The sequence below is a fragment of the Muscardinus avellanarius genome (assembly GCF_963383645.1).
Source record: "Muscardinus avellanarius genome assembly, chromosome: 1".
NCBI classification, from domain to species: Eukaryota; Metazoa; Chordata; class Mammalia; order Rodentia; family Gliridae; genus Muscardinus; species Muscardinus avellanarius.
Genome location: NC_137786.1, coordinates 121,294,306 through 121,319,955, shown reverse-complemented (window position 1 = coordinate 121,319,955; position 25,650 = coordinate 121,294,306). Strand labels below are relative to the sequence as shown.

Sequence of the window (25,650 nt, the reverse complement as noted above, 5' to 3'; positions counted from 1 at the left end):
CCACCCCTGGAGACACTCTGTCCTCCCAGTTCCCAGGGAACGCCTCTGAGGTGGCCACAGCACGCGGTCCACAGTGAGCACCTTCCAGCAGTGGAGACGCCCCCCGCAGACACACTGTCCCTTCTCCTCTGCCCTTCCAACTCTCCTTTTTCTTCTCACCCGTCTCTCCCTTCCCCTTTTTGTCTCAACAAGTCCCCTCCTCTCTACCAAGTCCTGCTTACTCGCCTCTTCTGGAAAGCCTTCCCTGACTGTCCCTCCCGACCTCTCTGGGCTCTCAGGGACTGGGTAGTCTCCTCCCTTTATCCCCAAACCCAGAATGGCCTCCCTCCCCGGCAGACAGCCAAGGGCTCCTCTGCCTAGGAGTTCCTCCTGTGCTGAGAAGGCACTTGGGTCTGAGGCTCTGTGGGCCTCCACCTGAGCTGTGCCTGAGTGCCACAGGGCTCCAGCTTCCAGGCTCCCAGAGGCCCTGGGGTCCCTGTGCAGCTGTCAGGGCTCTGTGCACTCCTGGCCCTCAGGGAGCTCATCGTGCGCCCCAACACTGTGCTCACTGTCAACCAAAGTCTGCTCAGGAGCTTTTGGTCTCCTGCACCCCAGAGATTTGGGGTGGTGAGTGTGAGGGAGACTTATGGGTACCCCATCTTCTGGATAAAAGAGAGATGCTGATGGAACGCCCTGGCTCCCCCAGGGGACCTCATGAAATCCTCATTCAACACAGGAGAAGAGCGGTGAGCATTTTATTCAGGAGGAGAAGCCAAGCTAGAGTCTCCCTCCCCCGCCAGCCAGCCACCACAGCTTGCCAGCCCGGCTCAGAGGGGACCACCGGGCTCTCCCAGGCTGGTGTTTCTGCCAGCCTGTCACATGGAGGACAGTCGGAAGGAAGAGGTGGACTCCTAGGCGGGGCAGTGTGTAAAGCAAACTTGTCACCAGGGAGAACACCCAATTCTAAAATACATCAAATCCTACAGGCAGATGTGCTCCCCCGGGGCTGCCGGGCCAGCAGCTACTCGCACGGATGGGTTCCATCAGGCTGAGGGACCTGCTTATGCTTGCAAGTGAAAGAAAGAGGCCTCTTGGCTAATTCATCCTGTTGTTCAGGAGAGACCACCCTCCAGGGCCCACAGACTCAAGGTGGAGGTGGCAGAGACCCTGCTGGGACCTGTGAGACCAAGCCACCAAGCGGCTTCCCTCTGTGGTGGTGAGGGCTGCGGGATCTGCCAGGCTGGGCATGGGTAAGCAGGACCAGAGATGGCACATGGACCAGTGTCCTGGTAAAGCCAGGAAGAAGGTGGGTCCATGGGATGGGAGCTGGGTGACTACCTTGGTCAGGGATCTGCTGACTGCACTGTGGTGATGGGACCTTGGGAGAAATGGCCCCGTGACCCAGCCTGGAGGAGAGCGGTGGGCCAGGAGAGAGAAGGCCCTGACCCCAACACTGTGGGCTTGGCCTCAGAGCACAGGAGTGATGGTGACTGTCGCAATCCACCAAGCAGGAAAGGGGCCTAGATGGAACAGGGCCGGTGGGGAGGAGCCCTGAGTGGGCTGGAGGCTTGGAGGTCAGGCAGGGCAGCCCAGAGGCAGGCGTCAGGGCAGGGCTGGTGTTGCCTCGCTCCCTCTATGGAAGCTCAGGGGGCCTCGTTGGACCCCATCCCGTTGCCTTTGTTGACATAAAATGGCCGGTAGTGAGACTGTGGGGAGACAAGAGTGGTTAGGAAGGCCAGCCCTCCGCAGCCCCAACCTCCCCCTGGAAGCAGCAGCAGCTGGGACCCCAGCAATGCTAGGGGTCTTGGGACCTGACCTGTGAGACCTCTCTACTCCTGTGATCATAGCAGGATTTCTGGGTTCAAATCCTGATTACAGTCTATCCGTGCCAGTTGGTTGCTGAGCTCAAAGCTCAGCGCCCCTGCACCCCCTGCAAGGGCACCCCAGCCCCACCATCACCACATGCAGTAGCTCTCTCCACGCTGGAACTGTATGGCTCCAGGCTGGGTGCTTTATATGGATGGACTCGTTTAGTTTTTACAACCATCCAATTAAGTAGATTACTTTTATCATATCCATTTTATAGTTGAGCTAACCAAGGCACAGAGGGGCTAGGCAGCTTGCCCAAGGTCACTCAGCTGGAGGACAGAGGATCCTGCATAGGAGCCCCAGCAGTCTGGCTCTGGAATGGATGCACTCTACCATACACACACACACACACACACACACCCACACACACACACACACACATCTCAGTGCTTCAACTCTCTGCTTCTGCTCTCTCCATATAGTCGTCCCAGACAGAGGGGTGCAAAGCCAGAAAACAACCAGCCTAGCCCCTCACTTCCCTCACCCAGCCCTCCTTGGCTGCAGACAGCTCTCGGGGCAGAGCCAGCAATGACTGGCTCTCCTGCCTTCTCTGTATATCTCCTCTCACGGGAATTTCACCCAGTTAGAGCTAGTTTCTCCTCCCAGTGGCTTGTCAGGGTCCTGAGAAGTCAGCCCTCCAGGCTAAAAAGGAAGAGCAGAATTTGGCTGCTGTGGACTGTGTGACCACCAGTCCCTAGCAGGTCTCTGGAAGTAGAGACCAAGTCTGCCCTGCGCTCATGGGCCCTGGTATGGGAGACCCTGTCTCCCCTCCCTTACCCAAGGGTGTTCCCAGCCTGTCCTGGCCCTGTCTGCCTGGAGACAGGCATCTTCTAGACAGCCCAGTGTCTGCATCTGGGCCATGGCAGAACTTGTCCCATACATAGCACACATCTTGGCTGAGCCGCTGACCAAAAAAGGAAGAAACTGAGACCCCAGGTGGGAAAAGGACACAGAGAAAGTCACACAGCTACTCAGTGGCCGAGCAGGACTGGAGGAAGGTCTCTGAACCTCAGGTGCTGGCCTGGACTCCAGAGTTAGTGAGGCTGGGAATGACAAAGGCCTTTTCAGGGGGTGGGGACGGTAATGTGGACAGCACTATCTTGTAGGAGCCTGGAGTGGTGGGTGAGCAGGAGCATGGCCTGATGACACCTAGGCAAGTACTCGGGTTAAAGGGGCTATGAAATCAGACAAGCATGGTGGCACATGCCTGTAATCCCAGTGCGTGGAGTCACAGGTTCGAGGTCAGCCTCAGCAATTTAGCAAGACCCTGTTTCAAAATAAAAAATAAAGAGGGTTGGGGGTATAGTTTGGAGGTAAAATACCCTGGGTTCAATCCTCTGTACAAAAAAAGGGGGGAGCTATGAAATCATGTAGGCCATCCAATTCAGGTAGGGAAACTGAGCCACAAAGGGAAAAGGATAGGCAAAAAGTCCTGCAGCAAGCTGGCGAGAGGGCTGGGCCAGAGCTCTCGCCTGGCTCCCAGGCCTCTGCACACTAGCACCTGCCTCCGTCCTCCCAGTGCCAGGTGCTGGCTGGACTCTGGGGCCCCTGCCTCACCAGGAGTCTCTGGGTGGGGACCCAGGCTCTGGGGAGGTAGAGGAGGATGTGCAGGCAAGGAAAGGCTGAGTGCAGAAGCAGAAACCTTCCTTCTCCTCCCTATCTACTTCTGCAGCCCTGCTGTTGCAATGCCCCCAGGCCCAGCTCCAAATTACACATGATCACTAGCTCCCATTGCCAGCAAATTAAAGATTCTCTCCAATTAAACCAGCCCCGGCTGCTCTTTGTGGTTCAGAGGGAGTCGCCTCCCTATGCTCTGACCTCCAAACGCAACAATAGCAGGAGCCAAGGGCTCAACCTGGCCCTGGCAAAGCCCTGAGGCTGTACACATGGCAGGGCCTCTGCTGACTCCTGGCACAGGCCTCAGGAGAGGAGCCTTTGGGGAGGGAGAGGCACAGATCCTGAGGTCAGGTCTCAGGCACAACAGGATAGGCATCACCAAGAACCTCACATCCCATTCTAAAAACAGAGGATCAGTTCCAAAGAGGGTACCAACTTGCCGGGATGCCACAGCTAGCAGGAGGCCTGAGCCACTAGGGTCTTCCCGTCTTGCTGTTTCTCTGAGGCTCCTGGCTTAGGGTCATTCGATACTGGACCCTAAATACACAGCTTTCTATCATCCCAGCCTCCCCATCCCACACCATCACCCCAATGGCCTCTATGCTATCAGAGCTGGGAAACTCTTGGGAAGCCCAAGAGAGGTGGGACCCATCTCCATGACATATGTCCTTGGACTGAGCATTGTATGATCCTGGAGCTTGAGACCGAGCCCCAAGCGTGGGCTCCCCAAAATCACTGCTGAGTTAAAGACAGGCTGCCTACTCTACAGATTACAAAACTGAGGACTGGACAGAGTGTGCCCACCCAGTCCCCCTGCTGTAAGCCCTGGGGCCCTGCTGCCTTGGCTGTAAATAGGGTTCTGACCACTGCTGCCTCCTCCCACATACAGCCCAGAGGAGTTGCCCTGCTCGCTTGGACCCTGGGGACATGAAGGCTGGTTCCCTGGGGGGCCCTCCAGACACAGGTCTCCAGCCATGCTGCTCCAGGTGCCCCCATCCCAGCAGCTTCTTCTTACCAGCAGGGTCTGCTTGCCAGATTTCCACGTCTGGGGCTGGGCCTTGGGGGTCTGGCTCCGGATGAGGGAGGGATAGCCTGGAAAGAGAAGACGGCCAGGTCAGAGGAAGTGGGGCGGCTGGCCAGGAGCCCTGAAGCAGCACAGCTGCCTTCTCCAAAGTGGCCACCAAGCACCACCCTGCCCAGTACCCAGTGCAGCCACCTGAAGAGGCCACCGCAGCGCAGTGACAAGTGGAATCCCTGGGGAGGCCAGCCAAGGGGAGGAAGCCGCAGGCTGGGGCAGGAGGAGGAGGAGCCAGTGGGTGGGCTGGGTGGCAGGGCTGTGTCTCCAGATCTAGGTCAGCTCCACACTGCTCTGCAGGGACTCCACCCCCAGGGATCACATCATAGCCCCTCTCTTCTGGGAACCCACCTGCACCACTGTGTAAACATCACCTGCCAGGAGGGGCTCCGGGCTCCACCCTGCAAGCAGTCACCTCTTTCAAGCCTTCCCTGTTTCTGCAAGCTCAGTGGCTTCCCTGACTTGCACACTGGTCAGATTTTGCCAACTCCAAACCTTCCCGTATTTTTTTTTCTTTTTTTTTTCTTTTTTTTTTTTTCCCCCAATACTGAGGATGAAACACAGGGGCATTCTACCTCCGAGCTACAAACCCAGCCCAAGTTTTTATTCTTTATTTTGAATCAGGGTCTCACTGGGTTGCAAATGGCCTCACTGGTAGCTGAGGCTGTCCTCAAACCACGATCCTCCTGTCTCAGCCTCCTGAATGCTGGGATTGCAAGCTTGCACCACCACACCCAGCTTCTTCCTGTATTCTTGGTCCTTCTACCCAGCTCCTCTACCTCTGGCTGGAGCCTGGGGCCTGCAGAGGGGCAGCGAGTCCACCCACAGGCACCATCCAGGTCAGGACAGCAAGCCCAAGAGGCTGGAGCAGGTGGCACTCTGCTTGGTCTGCTCTGCCACCTCCCTGGGCACCACTCACTCTGAGGGATCTGTAAGTAGGTCTGGGCCACAGAACCCTGAGAAGAGCTCTAGGTGACAGCCTGCAGTCCACGAGGACAGGCAGCAGTGGCTGGACGCTGAGCAGCCCAAGAAATAAGCAGGGTCTGTCCCCTTCCAGCAGGGCTAGGGCCTGCCTGCCTGCCTGTCTGGGGGAACCCCTGTCCTGCTCCATTCTGCAGATAATGAGCAGCCCAGGCCTAGACCACCTGTGGCACTTCCCTGTGGCACTGAGCAAGGAGACAGGGAGAGGAAACAGAGCTGGGACCCGGGAGCCATCACTGCATCTTGGGTGAGGGCGGCCTGGGAAAGAGACAGAGAGGGTTTCTATGGGTCCTGAATGGAGAAAGAGAGGAATTGGACCTCACCTCTCATTTACCAGCAAGAAATCCCATGCCAGCCACAAGAGAGGCGAGAGTGGGGGCCAGGGTGGGGACTGAATGGCCCAGGAGACAGCCTCCAGCAGCAAGCAGAACTCCAGGCAGAGTAAGCTAGGGACATGCATCCTCTCCAGGGAGCTGTGGGAGGAGGGACCAAGACACCCTACACATGACACAGAGGCCCCACAGGACATCCCACCTGCCCTGCTGCAGAGAGGAAGGAAGGGATAGAAAACGGGAGGGTACCAGCATTATTTTTAAACAGCCCACTGCGATCCAGTGGCTTGGAAAACTCTGCAGTGGCCTGTCCCAAGGTGGTGAACTGATAGGGGGCCTTCCCAGGGCCTGCTGGGAGAGAGAGAGGCATTAGCAGCATGCCTGTCCAGGGCTCTGGGGACGGTGCCCCTGACTGGGCTCTGCTCTGCACCCTGCAGCCCTTGCTCAGCCCAGGAGCCACAGGCAGCTGCCTGCTCCTGCCTATGGAGCTGGGGAGGGAGGAAGTAGAGTCAGTCCAAGCAGGACCCTGTCCAGGGCCATCCCCAGCCAGCCCCATGAGTTGATTTGCATGAAGGAAGAATGGGTGCACTGGGTGCCTCAGAGGAGGCACAGAGACATGAAGAGGTACTCCTAGGACCAGGCCTTAGGCTAGAGGGTCTACACAGGCCAATGAGGAGATATTGGGGAATACAGAATTACACCTAAAGGTGGCTCTCTTCCGTGCTGCACTGCCTTCAGCCCTGGCTTGACTAGAGAGCAGGAAGGCATCTGCTGGTCACAGCGTCCTGGAGCCCTAGGCCTGGCTCGGGGGCAGCACATCCCCAGGAGCCTGTAGGCAGGAACCCTTAAGCATGCTCCCTTCTCCTTCACTAGGATGCTCAGTGCCCCTTGCTTGGAAGGAACTGCCAGGTGATAAATCACCTGCAGCCAGCCTGCCTCACCCAGACCCCTTCCTCCCCATGCCGGCCCCACCCCCAGCCTGCCGATCTTTTCCTTCAGGCCAAGTCTGGGGTGCCAGAGGAGAGGAGGTTACTCCCACCAGGGCTCACTGAAGTTGTCCCTAGGACTCATCAGGAAAGATGTGAAGCTCTGGGGCCTGCTGCAAACTGGTGTCTGGTTTGAGCCTGCTCCTGCCAAGATGACCCAACCCTAAAGGACAGGAAGCCTTGCCCAAAAATTCTGAGAAGCACAGAGGAAGGAACAGGAAACAGATGGGACTTGGGAGCCCCGCGGTCATCTGGTTCCACATTCCTCAAAGTTTTGAGGGGTGCTCCGGGACCTAGAGGCAACCAACACTGGGAGATGCCTAGAGAGCAAAGTTAAAGTCTGCAGGAGGAAGACCCTAACCAACAGAAGTAGGGTTACAGGGAGTGAGGTGCCGCCATCCCCCCTTCTGAGCCCTCTGTGGCAGCACATCTTTAGGGACCAATGTGTGGTGCAAGAACCCTGAGCAGTGTTGTGGCCAAGCCCCATCTCCATCCTCATTTATGGCAGAGGCCTTGGTGGCCCTGGGGCCAAGGCTCCCATATCTGGAGGAGTGGGAGGTGAGGGGGACAGACCAAAGCAGGTGCTACAGGTGAAAAGCAGGGCCAGGTGGGAAAGCTCACCTTTCAGGGAGAAGGAGGAGCTGCCCTGGACTGCAGGCAGATCATCGGAGCTCTGGATGGTGGAGGAGTACTCCCAGACCCGGGAGGTATAGTTACCTGGCAGGGAAAAGAAGGGGCATCAGTCCTACAGGGGAATGGAGGATGGAGGGCAGGACCACATCATGCCCCCCATTGCTCAGCATCCCAACCAGTCTGAGCTCCCCATCCACAGACTCTAGCTTCTCTCCCACCCAGGCTTTGGGGCCAGAGCAGGTCCTGGGCCTGGGAAACCCCACCTGGTTCCCACCCTTAGCAACTTCACGTGGTGAGTCTGCATGTCTCCGCTTAGATGTCACCTCCCACTATGTTCTCAGCCCCCAGCCCACATCATCCTGCATTTCTTGCCTCTGGGTTGCAATTGCACGTTTAAATGAACCCCTGGGGGCTCGCACATGCCTGTCTGGCCCAGCACTGGAGCCTGCCTGGCACAGAGCCCAGTCCCAAAGGTGCTGCTGGTATAGTTTATAGTTATGTGTGTGAACAAACAAATATATATTAACACATCCTAAAGTCTGGGGACAGAGGCAGCTGCTACAACCCTGAGTTCCTGCTTGCCAGGTTGGGCAGACACACGATGTTCAAGCGCATGGCTCTATGTCTAGAGGAGGCAGTGGTTTAGGGGAGGTGTGGCAGGGACACCATGAGGATACTGGAGGCAGGGGCTCAGAACCCCTGTGCATCGTGCCCCCTCTCTAGCCTCCTTCCCAGCAGGATGGATGCCCAGGCACCTCCTGAGTCAAGTTTCCTCTGGAGCAGTGCCTGCCAGGCCCAGGCTCCCTCCCATTGCTGCCTAGGGAACAGTTGGGGTTGATGTGTAGGCTCAGGGGTCAGAGATGGCTGGGGACGGCTACTGTCCAAGTGCAAACGCCTCCCACAGGAACCTCGGGAACCTCCTGCACAGGCCTCCATGTTGCCTGTCCACTCAAGGCCCAGAGCTTGCAGCTGTGAACAGGACACATCGCTGCTATCTCAAGGAGCTCACAGGTTCCTGTAGTGTGGAGAAGGTCATGGGTGGTCACAGCTGAGACTCTTATGCTGGGCAGAGAGGCCTGGGCATCTCCCTGTTCACCAGGTGCCCTGGTCCTCCGACCTCCTGTCATTGCTAAGGTTTCCTGGTGCTGTCTGGGGCCACCTGCTGCTTGGGGCAGCCTGTTGTGGTGGAGCTGGCCTGGTCTCCTCCCTCCTGCACTGGTGGGCAGCTCCAAGGAGCCCCGGGACAGGACCAGGGCCTCCCCAAACCAGAGCTGATTGAGCATATGGCCCTATCCTGGGGCACAGTGGATCCCCCATTATGCTGGGCAGAGAACAATCCTGTACTTGGTAGCACCCCTTGGGGAAGGCACATCTCCACCCCCATTTCATTTTTGGGGGGTTTTAAGGGGTCTTCTGCAACATGATACAGCCTAGGTTTCTAGAGACAAGCCCATTTCCTATCACACCTTCTATCACAACTATCCTATCACAACTAAGCTCATTTGTTCTAACCACTGTGTGACTTTTAAAGACAGAGGAACACAAATCAGCAGAGGTCTTTTGTGGGTCCTTGTGTCCTGATACTTGTGGAGTGGCCCCCAGACCTAACTCCAGGGTGGCTGCTCACCCAGTTTCCTTGACTTATCCTCAGGGATAGGAAGAGCTCAAGGGCTCAAGAATTCCCACTGGTACTAGAGCTTCTCCTTCGGCCCAAAACTAATGGTGCTGTACACACACGTGTACATACACACATGCTGGGCTCAGTGGTACCCCCTGCCCAGCTCCCCACACTGACTTCACGCTGGGGAGTTCAGCACCCACCCACACCCAGCCTGCCCGCCCTGGAGCTGAGCCCCTCGTACCTTTGGTACCATATAGATTATTGAAGTTCTTCTGGTTGGTCTCTTTGGAGAGGCGGCCGGGAGATGCCGGCTGGTAGGAGTTCCGGGCCCCACCTGTGAGGCACACGAGGAGGATCCGTCATTGAAGCAAGGAGCTCTGGCTCCACTCAGGGGCCCATGGGCTCTGACTTGGGGGCATCACAGGACCTAGACCTCACCATTAAGAGAGGTCCCTGAGTCTGGCACAGGTGCTCAGTTATCATCCAACGGAGATGCTTTGGGGGTAGAAGGGACTCTTCATCATTCCCAGAGCACTGGGGTTCACCTAACTGGGGTTCACCTGGATGGGCCTAGATATACTCATACATTTGGCCACCCTGCTGAGGGGGACTTGGGGCCACTGGGAGGCTGACAGGCCAACACCTCCCTCCTGAGCCAGTCCTGCATGAGGATGCTTGGGCAGGCCAGAGAGGCCGCATGACAGTGGAGCAAGGCGCTGGGTCCTCTGCTGAGCATGTGCTTACCCTGGAAGCCTCACTCCCCATGAGTCCTCCCATCCCCCCTCCCTGGGCTCCCAGAGCCCCTGGGTGGGGACAGAGCAATCGATGCCCCTCCCCCTAGGTGCACACAATGGGCCTCACCCCAGGCACAGAAGGGTCCTCCTCCTCTGGCTGGCTCTACCCCCATGCTTTGTGCACCCCCACCAGGCCTGGCACCCGCTGGTTCTTCTAACCACTGTGCCCAGGGTGCCTTCGTCCTGTTTCATCTGCTTTCTGCCAAGCATGCAGCTAGCTCTTCCTGTGGGAGGGAGCCTCTAAGCCGACCTCTCCTGCCTAGTGCCACTGGCCCCAACTCCCCGCTGTGGGCCGCTGGCCTCCTCTACCAGTCTCCGCAGCCTCTCTCACATTGCTCCTCCACCCCAGCCTGGGAGCCCCAAGGGCAGACGTCCTGCCCCTCCTGTCCCCATGTGGGCTTTGCCCACACTGCTGGGCAGCCATACCAGGGAAACCGGTTTACTCCACCTACAGATGTCGCAGCCTGACTCACGGGAAGAGCCAGGAGGGCTCCCAGCCCTGCGGCCGCTGCCTGTCTTCTCAGACAGGAGCACTGAAGCCAGCCCAGGTCACCAGGCCCTGGGGCTCTCCAGGTGACATCTTGGTAGGTGGCTTTCTCCCCTCCTTGCAGCCCCCAGTGGGGTCACACTGGCTCTCAATCTCCTACAGAGCATGGGACTCACTGCCCCTGTCAGAATGGTCCTTGGACAGGGGAGAGCCAGAAGGACCAGGCTGAGGCACTGCAGGGCAGGGGCTTCTGAGCAGAGGGATGCTGGGGTGTATGGGTAGAACAGCCTATCCTGTCACAGAGCTGGCCCAGAAGGGCGCTGCCCTGGCTGTTAGGCCTGGCCCGCTCCAGGAATGTGGAGAAGTCCCAGGCTCCTGGCTGCTGGGAGAAGCCTGGGTATTGTTTTCCACTGGGGCGGGTGGCAGAGCTTCTTCTCCTGTGAGCTCATCTCTCCACATCCCCAGCCCCTCCCACTGTGGGCCCTGGAGTTAGGGCTCGGGGCCTCCGGCTTGCCCTCCCCTCCCCTCACCCCACTCCCCCTTGCCGCCCCTGTCCTGCACTTGCATGTTCACACCCCTCAGGCTGGCACCCCATCCCTTACACAGCAGCACCCCTGTGCTTTATGTGTGCCAGGCTGCACCAGGGCAAGGACAGGCAGGCCCCAGTCTCCACCTCACAGGGCTGTTTCCCACTGGGTGTTTCTGCAGAGCCCGCGGAGGAGGGCTGAGGGCACAGGGAGCAGGGGAGGAGATACAGAGGAGACCTGCAACCTCCACAGAAGCTCCAGGAGCTCTGGCCAGGCAGGGGGAGCCCAGGAGACCCTCTGGGATGACCCAGGAACTAGAGGAGGGCGCAGGAGGGGCTGCCTGAGACAAGGAATGAAAGCTGGTGAGGAGCAGAGTGATGGATAATGTGTCACCTAACCAGGACACTTGAAACTTGTGAGAGCAAACATGGGCGCTGGTCATAATCACACAGGGACAGCAGGCAGGCTCCAGGACCTCCCCAGGCATGTTGGAAGTAGTGCCGCTCCACCCAGGAGGGACCTGGCTGAGAGGCGCTCCATGCACACGGGAGCACTGGGTACCAGGAGAGACACAGGCCTGGGCGAGGACCTGGGCCAGGAGGCTCATCCTTACCCTTGGGCGTGAGGTACATGGAATATCTCCTCATGGTGTCAGGAGCGTTCCACTCACTCCCATAGCCAGTTGTGTAGTTGTTCGTGTAGCGATGGTCACCACCTGAGGAGAGAGATGGGCTCAGGAGAGGAGACATCCCTGGGTCAGCTAAGTCAGCCCATAGCCTGTGTCCCAGCAAGAACCAAGATCCCACAGCCCCGGGATGTGAGGGCATTCCACCTGACATCTGCTCTGCTCCTCAGCTCTTGGGGTGGGCATGGGGTCCTGCAATGAGTCTCCCACCCTGCTGGACTGGCCCCTTGGGAGCAAGGTCACATGTGAAGCACTTTGCAGTCTATAAGGGGCTTTTGATATCCACTTCTTATTTGGTCTAAACAGCAACTCTTGGGCAGGCATGAACCTCCCTGCATGACGGAGGAGATCCAGGTTCGGGAGAGGAGGGAAACAACTCGCCTCATATTGAGTGCCAATAAGAGCACAGTTGGGCTTGAAGCCCTGGCCACCTACTTTGCAGCTCAGTCCTGGCCACTGCTGGCAGCCTCAGGTAGTAGAATGAGGTCCCAGCACCAGCTTCCATGGCCCAGGGATGCCAACAGCTAAGCAGAGTGAGCTGTCCCTTAGGGCTGGATTTCCCCCAGTGGCCCTCCACCCCATTCCTGTCTCTCACTACTTCACTATCTTGTACTTTTTCTTTCCTTCACCCTCTCTCTCTCCCTCTCTCTATCCTGGGCAAGAGTAGGAATGAATGTCTCAAGACTATATATGCCATCTCCATCACCTGCATCCAGTAGGGTCCTGGCACACAGTAGACAGTAATGTGTGCATGACTAGGTGCCAGCCTAGCCCTCTGCCGCACTGAGCCCCAGATGAAAGTGGCCTGGTATTGGGCATGGTGGCACATGCCTATAATCCCAGTACTTGGGAGGCTGAGACAGGAAGATTATAGATTTGAGGCTAGCACCAGCAACTTAGCAAGACCCTTGGTAACTTAGTGAGACCCTGTTCCAAAATAAAAAATAAAAAGGGCTAAGGCTATAGCTCAGAGGTAGAATGCGCCTAGGTTCATTCCCTAGTACCAAAAGAGGAAAAGAAAGAAAAGTAAAAGAAAGCATCCAGGTGCGTTTTAGTTCCTGGGCCTGTGAGGGTGCATTGGGTTTCTATCCAGAAGTAGTAGACAGTCACTCCACGTCCTGACCCACTGGTCACCCATCACCAACTTCTGTGGCAGATTCACTCCCAAGCACCTTGCAACAGCAACATAAACAAACAGCAATGCTGTGGCAAAGGCGGCCCCAGTGAGCCAGGCGCGGGTGCGGGCCCATCCTTGCTCTTGGCTGCTGCCTCGCCGCACACCCTGTCTGTGTATGGGACACAGGGCCACACCTGCACCTTTGTGACCCAGAAATAAGACAGCGAGCAGCTGGGAGGTGGGATGGCTCAGAGGCCACCCTGCTCCAGCAGGGCCATCCTCCCAGGGGCTCCCCACAAGGCTTGGACCCAGGAACCCCACACCCCTCCACCCATGAAGCTTCTCAGATGAGGACATAGGACGGGCCCTAAGCGGGCACACTTCTCTGAGCCTCAGTTTCTCTGCGCACCCGGCAGGGAAATAAGGGCAAGTAGAGACGCAGCACAATGCCCCGCAGCCAGGGAGCACTCAGTCACCACCAGCCGTCACCATCACCATTAGGGTCATTGCTATTGTCGTTAGGAAGAGGCTGTCAGGAGCTGAGTGCCATTTAAAGTCAAATGATTGTCTTGCTAAAATGGCTTATCTGTCCTCAGGCATGATTGAATGTCCCCCATATTTCACAGTGACACGTGTAGAATCACTGTCACCAAATGTGCAGGTGGCCTTCTTCCTGGCCCTTCTACACATGCTTGGCTCCCTCTCCTCCCTGAGGAATCGTGTGCTCCACCTGGAGACAGACAGGGGTCGTTTCTGTTGGGTGTTGATGGCTGAAAGGCCTTAATCAGGCTCCATTCCTGGTGCCGGGCCTGGACCGCTGGGTGGGGCTCAGGAGAAAGTGCCCAGGCTTCAGGCCCTAAAGTGGCTGGGTGGAAAGGGACTTAATAGGGTAGTTTCTCAGGCTTAGAGGCTGTGAGATGATTCAGTTGACCTCTGCAAGGACAGCATGACTCAGAAGAGGGGTTGATTTTAGGAACATACTGAGTCAGAGACACTCTACCTCCTGTCGCCCCCAGACCAGCCCACTAGGCCAAGCCCAGCCTCTGGGCTCAACACTGCTGAGCACAGCCATGGTGACAGGCAAATCCTCCCTCCAAGAACAGGTGCATTTCTAGGTCACTTCTGACACAGCCTGCAAAGTCACCTGCTTGGAGTTTAGCAACTTGCAGGCAACAGCATCCATGCCATTGCAGGGTCGGGCCTAAGAGCAGAGGAAAATCTGAATGAAACCAGTCCCTGAGTTTGATGGGTGACTCACAGAGAGGGGGCACCTCTGCCCAGGAATCTCCATGCTCTAGAGGCCCCTCGTAAGAGCTGCAAGCTCAGAGCAGGGCCAGAATCCCTGAAGGCCAGCCCAAACCCCTGTAAGTGACAGGTGGGTGGGAAGAGCAAGGGGCCAGCTAAGCAGACACCAGCATGCACCAGGCCGCCTGAGTGGACCCAGGAGGGAAAGGCTCCGGCCTCAGGCTGCACATAGAGGGACCTACCGTTCTCCATGTGGTTCCTCTCAATGAAGTTCCGGCTCAGGTCGGCCTTACACATTTTCTCCACGTGACGCATGCACACGTTGAGCAGGTCGTCCTTGAAGTTGCCCAGTGACTGTCCCAGGCCCTCCCCCTCCAGCAGGACATGATAGGTGGGCAGGGGTGGCGGGAGAGAGTAATTGCTCATCAGTGCACCAAATTCCTACCAAGAGAGAAAGAAGCCATTAACCTCCTGGGTCAGCTCAATTAATGAGCCTCACGTTTCTTCACTGGGCAAAAGGTTCACCTAAAACCCATGGATGCTAACATCTCTGTTGGCTTTCGCATCCCATCCTGGTTCCCACCTTGAATCTGGGTGCAGCATGCCGACCTCAGAGGGGTGTGTGACACTGGGGGGAGAAGCCTACAGAAACTCAAGGGCTGGCTGGAGTGTCCTGGGTCAGTCATGATGGCTTTTCCTCCTTCACATACCTGGCTCCATGCTGCCTGTGCACCCCTCATGGCAGAATCCCTCCTCCTACCCTAGGCCTGAAAGACCCCGTTCAAACTCCTCCTCCACAAAGCTGTCCTGAGGTTGCTCCAGCCTGCTGGCCCTACTCCGAGTTTCCATGGGCACTTATCTCCTGAGCCATGTGCTTTATCATTTAATTACACATTTTCCCATATTGTTCCCTAATTGTACATGTCTTATCTTCCCAGCTGGATTGCAGCTGCTTGGGGGCAGAAAATGCGTCTTATATTTCTCTATTCACCACAGCACGTAATAGAGTACTGGGCACCCAAGAGTACACAAAACATTCCAGCAGACGGCAAGATGGATGTGTGAATAGACAGACTAGACTAAAGATAGCAACGCTGCAGTTCTTGTACACCATCCCTCCCTTGCCCAAGCAGGCATTGCTAACCAGTCACAGAACTCTTTCCTTCTGAGTCTGCAGCACTGTGAGTACATATCAATTGGGGTTGTACTAGGTGGCATTTGTGCCATCTTAAATGGACAGATGGAATGGAGCTTGGATGAATGGAGAGAATGATGAATGGAGGGGGCAGGTGAATGGAGAGATGGATGGATGGAGGGATAGGTGGAGGGATGGATGGATGAAGGGATGGATGGATGATGAATGGAGAGACAGGTAGAAGGATAGAAGGATAGATGGAAGAATGGAGAGAGGGATGAATGGAAGAATGGAAGGATGAGGGAAGGATGGTTGATAGAGGGATGGAGGGAGGATGGATGGATTGAGAAAGGGATGGAGGGAAGGAGGGATGATGGATAGAGGGTTGGAAAGAGGGAGGGGGAGGGAGAGAGGCTTGATGTATGGATAGGTGATGGATGAGAGTCTGGGAAAGTGGACGGCATGGGATGGGGTTGGAGGGATTGATTGCTGGACTGTCTTGTTACCTGCAGAAACAGCACTGAGTCACTGATGCTGTGCAGCTGCTCCCGAGTCTGCTTGTCCTCGTGCAGCACCTTGGCCCTCTCTTCCAGAGCATCCACGATCACTTTCACTTGGTCCACGGCATCCTGCTCCCGCTGCTCCAGGGCAGCCCTCACTTCCTCCTTTTGCTTCTCCAGGTCCCTTACCAGGTCCCGGAAGTTCTGCTCCAGGATGGCCTTCTCATTGGTGGTGAAGCTCTAAGTCCAGAATCAGGGGAGGAAGAAAACGGAGGGTTTTTTTTTATGGGGGAAAAGAATGCCTTCTAGTGGAATACATCTTTAGATTCTGAACACAGGATCTGTGCATCCTGATCCCTTACTTGGCAGATCTGTTTGGTCATGAATCTATTCAAAGGCACCACTGAGAAATGCCAGCTACTGACAGAGATGGCCAGTGACTTCACAGCCCACCCTGGCTTGCTTGCCTGTGGCTCCTTCCCCTTGCAAGGATCCACAGGAGCCATGCCAAGCTTCTACACTTGAGTGACCCCTGTACACCCAGACAATGTCCTCTAGTCAAAGTGAGCCCAAAAACCCCAATCAGAACCAAACAGCACTCAGAAAGTGAGCTGGCTGGAGTTTTACATAACAAGGGTCAAGAATCAGTGATTTCAGACATGGCAAGCAACTAGCCAACCACTAAAGATGCCTGTCTAGCCACACTGGCACGAGCAGAGGAGAAGTGGCATGTATGTGCGGCTGGGTAGTCTTGTGGGCAGAGCATATGTTAGAGGGCATCTCATGGAGGACAGGTCTGAGGCCTTCACTTGCTGAGATGATATAATAGGATAATTAGGTGACAGGAGCATTGGATGCCTGGCCCAGACGGAGGAGAGCAGCAGGTAGGAAGGCAAAGGGACTTGAGAATCCACAAGAAACAAGGGCCACATCTGGAACGGGAGCCGAGGCCTGCCTCCCCCAGGCAGGACCAAGGTGAGGGAGCAGCCCGGGAGCCCGGGGCAGCTCACCTTGATGCGGTCCTTTTCCTTCTGCCACTTCTCAGCTTCATCCTCGACCTCAATGATTTTGAGCTGCAGCTGTTCCTTCTGCAGTGACAGCTCCGTCTGCGGGGGAAGGGAGTTGGAGAAGTCAGGGTGGGCAGAGACAAAACCAGAGAACCAGGCCATGGGCCCTTCAAGGGAGTAAACAACCAGGCCAGGCTCATCACCATCCTTTCAGCCCTCCATCCGGTGAACATTCATCAGGACCTCAGATATGGCAGGCTGCGTGCCAAGTGGCCGAGGGTCCAACAGAAAGTCAAACACTGTCTCGCTGTACTCCCGGGCCACTTGGACTGTACATTAGCCAAGTCTTCATAGGAGCTAAGCCTTCCTAGCTCTCCACCCAACAGGAGCGGGAGGGGTGCTCACTTGCGTCTTTCAACGGACCTGGGGCCACTGTGGGGAGAAGGTAGAGAATCCAGCCCAGCCCTGCCCAAGGAGTGTCTTGTGGCAGTAACACTGAGCAACGTTTCTCTAGCATGACGTGGGGTTTGTGTTGCAAGTAGAAGCTGGGGTTGCCGCCGGCATGGACTCTGTCTGGGCAAGCCCAGCTGTAAACCTGTTTATGGGAAAGGGAGTGCATTCTGCAATTTGGGCAAGTTGGGGACTTTTACCCAAGGGGTCTGGGGAAGGAGAAGGCTAGAGAGTGAGGCTGGGAAAGGGGGAGAGGGCCGGGGAGGAGCTGTCTCAGGACCCTGCTCATGGGCACACACAGTGAACTCTGGGAGAGGCTTTATTGGAAGTGCTCCAAGACGCTAGTACGCATGCCCACACTTGCCTTCTGTGTGGGAAAGGCACTTCTTTGAAAATTGACTGCAACCCAGGCAAAAGGGGAGGTGTAGAGCCAAGGCTGACGCCATCCAGCCAAGTCGAGCAGCCCTTCTTTGGTTCTGCTGGGATCCTCTCTAGGACACCCAAGGCACCTAGGAGCCATGCCAAGCTCTAGCTTGGAGGACAAGCCGGAGATTTTCATCTGATATCCAGGAAGCCTGGGGCATCCAAGAAAACTCTGGGGTGCTCAGGGTCTCCTGAGAACACTGGGTTTGGGGCACAGTCCCACCCCTTCCTCTAGTCATCACCTCAAGGAAAACATGAGAAGGGTCTACATGAAGAAGCCACAGACCACGAGGAATATGGTCGTGAGCAGCTGAGTCTGGAGCTACAGTGCAGCTCTAAATACCCCCAAGCTGAGCTGTACTCGTGGGGTGCTTGCTGCAGACAACCAGGGACATCAAACCCAAGGTGCACAGGGCTCCTCTGGCCCTACTGGAAATGGTGCCCAAAGGGTGGGGAAGGCATGGACTGAGGGCACCATGCTGCCCAACAGGAAACCTGCTCCCTCCCTCCCTACCACCACACTCCCGGGCTCTCTAGGCACTCAGACGTTGAGATGTTCTCAGTGAGCATCCACCCACAGGCATGAACTTCAGAGATGAAGGTGGGCTGTCAAGAGGACAGGAATCCAGGCAGGTGAGGTGGGATCCACCCTGGTCCTGGGGTAGGTGATAGAAGACAGAGTGATGGCGGGCACTCAGTCCTCACGTGCTATGAGAATGCAGTGCCAGAGAGCCCAGAACACCAATGCTGGTGGATCCGGTGACCTGGGGTCTGAGAAGCCAGATCTGGGTGGCAGATCTGGGCCCTAAGGAAGAGACCAAGTGGCTAGACAGTGTGTCTGTCCAGGGCAACTTCCCCAACTGTGGAGAACTTGGAGCGAGGCCTATGGTGAGGGACAGCAGAGGCCCCCAGCTGCCTGACTCAGGGATGGAGGAGCCAGCATGTGGGTCCCCACCCCACTGCAGCACCCTAGAATGAGGTCAGGTGGGAAGGAAGGCAGAAAACAATGTGCACCCTCCCCTCATCAGGCCCGTGCCAACCCCCATAACACCCCATTGCCTTCATTCCCTAAGATGAGCCCCTGGGAGTCTAGGGGGGAGCACACCCAGAGCACAGGACAGGGAGTCCAAGAGCTGGAGTCATGAACAGAAGGACCTCAGCAGCTCCTCATATTCCACAAAGGTAGTGACAGGACCCAGCTCCCAGGGAGGATGTGGGATGGACAGGAACCAGAGTGGAGCTCCCAGAGGGCAGGGGTCTGTGGGTGCTGTCGAGCCAGCGGAGCAGGCAGGAGGGATCAGGCGGGGTCTCAGTGGTGCTGGGCGGTGAGGATGGTCTATGTCATTGAAGGGGCCTGAGGTGGTGTGGACACTAAGGGCAGAGCAGGGGTGCACAGAGACCAGGAGGTCAAGATATTAGGCTCAAGATGCAAAATGAAGGCTTAGAGCATGAACAATGGAAGGTGGGAGGGCACTGGGGGTAGGAAGAAGGGAGGGAGGGAAGGAGGAAGGGAGGGAAGGAGGAAGGGAGGGAAGGAAGGAGGGAGGGAGGGAAGGAAGGAGGGAGGAAAAGGGAGGGAGGAAAAGTAGGCTAGGCAGCTGTGAGCTGGAGAAAGTTTGACAGACGACAATCGAGGAATTGAGTATCTAGAGTGAACAGAACCAGGAACACGAGGGAAGCCTTGTGGTCAGCCCACAAGGGTCTCATCTCCATGGGCCTGAGCTCACTGCTGGGGCCGGGCATTTAGTCCAGGGGATGGAGAGTACAACAGGGCTTAGAACAGAAGCATATAGGCAAAGAACACAGAGGGCTCCGTGCTGGGAGTCTGTCCTCTGTGGGAGAGTGAGAGAGAGCACCGAGGTCTGGAGAGGAGAACAGAGGTGTGGGCTGGAGGCCTGCAGGGCGGAGGGAGGGGCAGACATGGAGTAGTGGGTGGAGGAATCCACAGCCGTGGGTGGAGGCCGGTCCTCCTTCTCTTTGGGGCACTAAGGAAGGAGGCGCCTGCCTTCCACAGCACAGCCTGTGAGACCAGACTTGCAGGACACGGCAGGCTCCTGGAGGACTGGAACTATCCTTTCTCACCCCTAGGATGAATCCTACCCTGCGGAGGAGGAGGAGGAGGAGGAGGGCTTGGGGTGAGACTTCTAGGGAGGCACAGTAGGATGAGGGAGGAAAGGGACTTTGATCACTGAGTTACTAAACACTATGTTCAGGGAATTTTCTTTATCTGCATCCCCCCACCCCCGGTGGAGGTCAGTGGTGTTATTCCCACTTTACGGAGGCAAAAATCAAGGCCAAGAAAGATTCTACAGCTTGTGCTGGGTATAGTGGCACACACCTGTGACCCCATTACTTGGAAGGCTGAGACCGGAGGATAGCAAGTTCCAGTTAAGCCTCAGCAACTTAGCCAAAAACCCTGTTCCAAAATAAAAAATAAAAGGGGCTGGAGGTGTAGCTTGGAGAACCTCTGGGTTCAACTTCCAGTACGAGGGGAAAAAAACTGTGTGTGTGTGTGTGTGTGTGTGTGTGTGTGTGTGTGTGTGTGTGTTCACAGAAAGAAAGCTGGCATCCTTCAGAGGCACCTCCAGGGGTGGTGACTATGCTCTCCCCTCTTTAACTGCACCCCCACCCCCTCCATCCTGCCGCCCAGGCCTGCCCAGGCTCCCTCCACCGTGCCAGTGATACAGTTTGGCAATCTACCTCTTCTTCTGTTGTCTACCCTTGCCTCCCCCTCCCCACGGGACCCAGTTTTCTCTCTCCCCATGACTCATTGAAATGTGGTTGAAGCCCCTGGTAGCTTCAAGCTCAGCTCAGCTCCTCACAGCCCGCCCCTCCCCACGCCCCTCATGACATCCTCCCGCTCCCCACCGTCTCTCCTCTGCCCTGCCCAGGCCTGTCCCTAATGCTTTCTTTGTTCCTCCTGCTCTCTGCTGCCTGGAAGGGGCCCCCATGTAAGCCACCCAACTTTGAAATCCTTCTGGCCTGGCATGAGCCGAGGTTTCCCTGAGAGCAGAGGGGTGGCGCAGCCTGGGGTGCCTCGGTCTGGCCCTCAGGTAAGTGTAGACACAGCTGAGTACTCCTGGACAGGTGTACCTGCATTGCCCCCAGAGAAAGGGAGATCTTCTGTGATCTTCCTCTGGCCTGAGTTAACTGCATGGGCCCTGGGCTGTGACATTTGCCAAATGAGCCAGTTAATTGCCAAATTTGTACTCTCAGACAAATGGTAATTATCTGGATAAGGATCTGAAATGTTGGATAGATTTCCCTGGTCTTTGCAGCCCAGTGTCATTGTGTCTGATGGGCATCCCCTCTCCCTCTGCTTCCTCACAGCCTTGGGTCAGGGAGGCACCGCTGAGTAGAGGAAGACCTCGCTGTCCCCTGCAGATGTCACCTCATCTCCCTGGGCTTTGGATTCCAGGGGGGACACTGGGCTCAATTTCTGATTTCTACTTTAGCTACATCAGAATCCCCAAGGGAGACTTTTTTTTTTTTTTTTTTTGGTACTGGGGATTGAATTACATTCTACCTATGAGCCATACTCGTAGCTATACTCCAGCTATACTCCTAGCCCTTTTTATTTTGAAACAAGGTTTCCCTAAGTTGCAGGCCTTGAACCTGCAATCCTCCTGTCTCAGCCTCCCAAGTCCTGGTATTACAGACACATGTCACTATACCCAGGAAAAATAAACATTCAGACCGTGGCACTGCCTCAAGCCCCTGAACCAGAACATCCCAGAGCGAGGCCTTGTGATTTGCATTTAATAAGTAATACCAGCCTGACAACAGCCAATTGGGAGCCACCAGACCCAGTGGTCCCTGACACCCTCCAGTCCTAGGTAGTAAAAAGGTTTGGAATGGCAGCGTGGGGTCCCAGGTCCACCCTCTCCCATGCTGTTACTGTGCGAGTCTCTTGTTGGCATCTTTGAACCGTTTCCTCATCCGCAACACCCATGAGGTCCCCTGCTCCACGGGAGCAGCACAGAGATGCACCAGGACTCCCGCTGGCCAACCCGCAGTCACTTTCCTCCCTGTTTCTAACCCTCTCTTATTGGGTAGCTTCCCCTCGGCATCTGGACAGATCACCCCTCTCCTGTCTCACACCCTGTCCTTGAGTGAGCATTCTCCCTTAAAATCTCAAGAGAGCATGATTCCAGGGCATCCTGGCACCCTGAATCCTGAATCCCAGCTTCCACTGTCTGCCTGAAACACTGGCTAGAAACTCAAGGACCAGGGGCCACGTATGCCCAGGTGCCTGATGGCTCAGCCTTCCTAGAAGGAAGGACAAGATGAGAAGCAGAGCCACGGGGTGAGAGGGATGGACTGGGCCCAACAATGGCACTGAGGACGGTCGAAGTGGGAGGCTGAGCCCTCTAAGAGGTGTGCTCACAGCTGAGCGTGGTCAGTGCTCCTCACTATGACGATGACTGTCACCCCAGCACCTGGGCTGCATGCTCAACAGGGCAGGGCCATCCAAAACGGACAACTGTCCCCCACAGGGGTCCCTGACAGCCTGGCCTGCTGGAGCAAGAGAGACCTAGGATAGACAGACGGCCCAATAGACATGGAAAGGATGCCTGGTCCACTCTCACCTCGCCACCCAACCCAACCTGGAAAGATCCAGAGGTAGAGGGTGGACCATGGACAAGTACGAGACCCACTGTGACACTGGATAAAAGGGAAACATCAAAACCTCAGGTCCTCCAGTAGAAGGGACCACCATGTTGCCACACCCAGCGGCTTGTGTCCAGCATGGCCTCTGCTGGGAGTCTGTAGGTAGAGCCGAGGCCGGGGAGATGCACGCCTGTCGCCACGAGTGTCATCTGCAGCTTCACACGATGAACCCAGCCAGGGCTGGGTGACCTCACCCAGCCTTCACCAACAGGCCTGCAGAACAGGTTCAGCCCAAGCTTCTTACAAAAAGCTCTGTGTGGGCTGGTGTTTGGGTGGTCGGGAGATGCCTCCTGAGGATGCCAGGATTGACAAGCTCCTTCACTCGGTCCATCAGCCCTCCATTCCTGCTCTACGCCAAAGCCCCCAAGTCTGACATTTCTCTGGGCCAGACCCAAACAGCCCAGTCTCCTGTGCCTGTCAGATGCTGCAGGCATACGTCATGCTTCCCAAACCCCAAGCCCCTTGTGCCCCATCGCTGAGAGCTTTAAAACATTGGAAGAGGACTCAGGGGGCTTCTTCCTTCGGATCTTGGGCAGGTCCTTTATTTCTCTGGAACTGTGTCCCCACCAGCAAGGTGCAGAAGGAGGCCCATGGCTACTCTCTCAGGTCTGGCATTTCGTGTCCCGTGATCAGATGTTCACTCACAGCTACTTCTGAGCTCTGCCTCCCAACCTAAATCATGAGCACTTACGGGCAAGGAGAGCCGGAGCCCTACAGCAGACCTCTGGAACCAGAAGGTGGCTCAGAAGGTGCCTCCAGAGGGGGCTGCCCAGCACCTCCTGCCCTCAGAGCTGCCTCTTCATGGACACTCAGGGTTTTCTTAAGTGACAACACCCTGTTTCAGTTGACACCGGGGACCAATGTCTACACAGAGATGAAGTGTGCTTCACTTGCAGTGGATGGGGATCCCAGAGCGTCTGCCTCCAGGGCACCTCTTTGTCCATCCCGTCTATCGCCTGAGGCCTCAAGGACTTTTCTAAGAACCCTGAAGCTCCATGGGAGATTTGAAAACCAGAAATGTAGCCCAACCAGTCAGCTTCACATGGAAGGAAACTGAGAATGGGAGAATGGAAGGGACTTATCCACTGTTCAACTGCTGCTTAGAGGCAAAACACCAGAACTGGAACTTGGTCACATCTCCTGAAACTCAGTCTGAGCTTCTGCAGCGTCCTGGTCATTATGCCTTGAAATGACCACCCTTTGGTCCATTCTGAGTTTCCATGAAAGGTCCCTGAGAATGGGTTCTAAGGCCTCTATCACGACTCCCAGTATGATGTGTAAAGCTAGGTTGTTGTTCCCATCTCTCCCCTCCTTGTCCATGAGTGTGTGTGTGTGTGTGTGTGTGTGTGTGTGTGTGTGTGTGTGTGAGACAGACAGACAGACAGACAGACAGACAGACAGACAGACACAGAGACAGAGACACAAATAGAGAGATCAGCTAGCTCTGGGTCAGGAAAGCCAGCCAGTGAGGGACCCTGTGCTGCCCCTTCTGTAGGGTTCCGAGGCTCTTAAGACAGCTGAGCGGCCAGCACTGGCCTCCATGGAAGACACCTGCAGAAAGAAGCCATGCAGCTGTGGAGAGAGTGGGCCCTGCATCTGTGTGTCAAGGGGCCCAGAGCCCACTGCACCTTGCCCAGGTGTGCATGCCCACAAGCCTCTACTTGCCTCGGCTCCTCCCTGGGGAAGGAGGAGCATAATCACGCAAACACACTTACATGTTCCATGCACAAATATGCGCAAGCAGACACCCACATGCGTCTGAAACACACACACCTACGTACACCCCACCCATTCCAGTAGCAGCCACCCACAGGCATAGGCATGTCCACCTGCAACCACACACTCAACGCTCACAGGCCCTGCTGAGCAAGGGGGAGCCGCAAGCAAAGGGAGGAAACTGTCAAGGATTCGGCAGAACAAGCAGTCACGGTGCCCACCAGCAAAAGAGCATTTCAGTGGGCCCCAAATTCTAATAGCGTTCCTCTTCCATGACCCATTTCCCAGGGACAGTGCTGCTCATGTGGGAAGAATTCTCTCAAAAAAAAAAAAAAAAAAAAACTGCCAGGTATGGTGATGCATGCTTGTAATCCCAGTAGTTGGGAGGCCAAGACAGAAGGGTCGCAGGTTTGAGGCCAGTCTCAGCAATTTAGCAAGACCCTATTTCAAAATTAAAAAAAAAAAAATAGGACTGAGGGTATAGCTCAAAGGTAGAATGTCCCTGGGTTCAATCCCCAATAATAAAAGGTACAGCCTGGGGGTAGAGAGGAAAGCAATGTCTTCTACAAGAACCAAGCAGTAAAGACTGTGGCCTGAAGCAGAGACCCAGGAACAGGGTGGGGCAGCCGGTGTTACCTCCTTCTCGGCCTTGGCCTCCTCCACGGTCACCGTGCTGTGGTTCTTGTGCTCCTGGAACATGCAGAGGTAGCAGATGCAGGTCTGGTCGGTCTGACAGAAGAGCTCCATGGTCTTGCCGTGCAGGGGACACTTGCGGGCCTCGAAGTCCCGGATGGGCTCGAGCAGCTGGTGGTCGCGGAAGGCGGCACCCTCCAGGTGGGGTTTAAGGTGCAGCTCGCAGAAGGAGGCCTGGCACACCAGGCAGGACTTGACAGCCTTCTGCTTGTTGCCGATGCAGGAGTCACACAGCACCTCCTCGGAGCCCGACCGGGCCCGCAACAGCAAGCCTGCGTCCGCTCGGGGGTAGCTGTTCCTGCGGACCTCACCGGGCTCCACGATGGACACCGCGGGCTTGCGGGGCTCCGAGAAGATGGACTTGCGCAGCTCACCCTTGTCGGCAAAGGTGACGGGCGGCTTCTTGCCAGCCCCCAGCTGGAGTCCCGCATAAGGCGACCTCCGGCCCTCTGTCGAGTCCATGCTGAAGTAGCCGGAGCCCTTGTCATCCACGGACTCCACGAACTGGATGATGGGCCGGCGCCACTCGTTACTGGAGAACAGGGCACTCTTGCCCTCCCCTGGCTTCAGGGCGCTGCCCAGGCTCTTCCCCTCGGCCACCTCCCCGTGCCCATTGGTGGCCTTGGTGTCTTTGCCGTCTACCTTGCTGCCGTTCTCCAGGCTGCCGTTGGGGCCCGGCGGGCTGCGGGCCTCCCTGGTCTCCGGACTCGCCCCGTTGCTCCGGGCGGTGTCAGCGGCTTCCATGGTAGGTGGCTTGGCTGGCCTGTTTGGGGCTCCTGGGGCTGCGAGTGGGTGACCTCTCGGCGGTGTCTCGGCAGGGAGTGGGGCAGGCGGCTGCAAGTTAGGAGACACACCTGCGGGGAGGAGGGGGAGCGGAGGAGGAGCTGGAGCCAGGGAGGAGCCTCCCCCGCCTGACACAACGGGCCAGGCGGCTCCACCAGCCTGCAGGCCCACGCCCTGCACATTCATCCCTAACCTGGTTTTTAAAAGAAATGTTTTTTTTCTCCCCCAGTTTAATTATTTTCCACCACTCAGCAACCAGTCGGGCTGCTTCCATCTGACGCACCTGCTCTCACCAGGGACTTGGGGCCTCTGTCTCCACAGGTG

The 25,650-nt window shown here is 56.5% G+C and overlaps 1 protein-coding gene across 1 annotated transcript; it reads right to left on the bottom strand.

Annotated features, from left to right (window-relative positions):
- Positions 1–1,622: 1,622 nt before the first annotated feature.
- Positions 1,623–25,287, bottom strand: TRIM29 (tripartite motif containing 29; the record flags this gene model as incomplete). Its single annotated transcript, XM_080714678.1, has 9 exons — positions 1,623–1,685; positions 4,481–4,557; positions 7,461–7,556; positions 9,335–9,427; positions 11,515–11,616; positions 14,191–14,389; positions 15,590–15,823; positions 16,594–16,689; positions 24,487–25,287. 9 exons carry the CDS (start codon positions 25,285–25,287, stop codon positions 1,623–1,625), a joined length of 1,761 nt encoding a protein of 586 aa, XP_080570804.1.
- Positions 25,288–25,650: the final 363 nt, after the last annotated feature.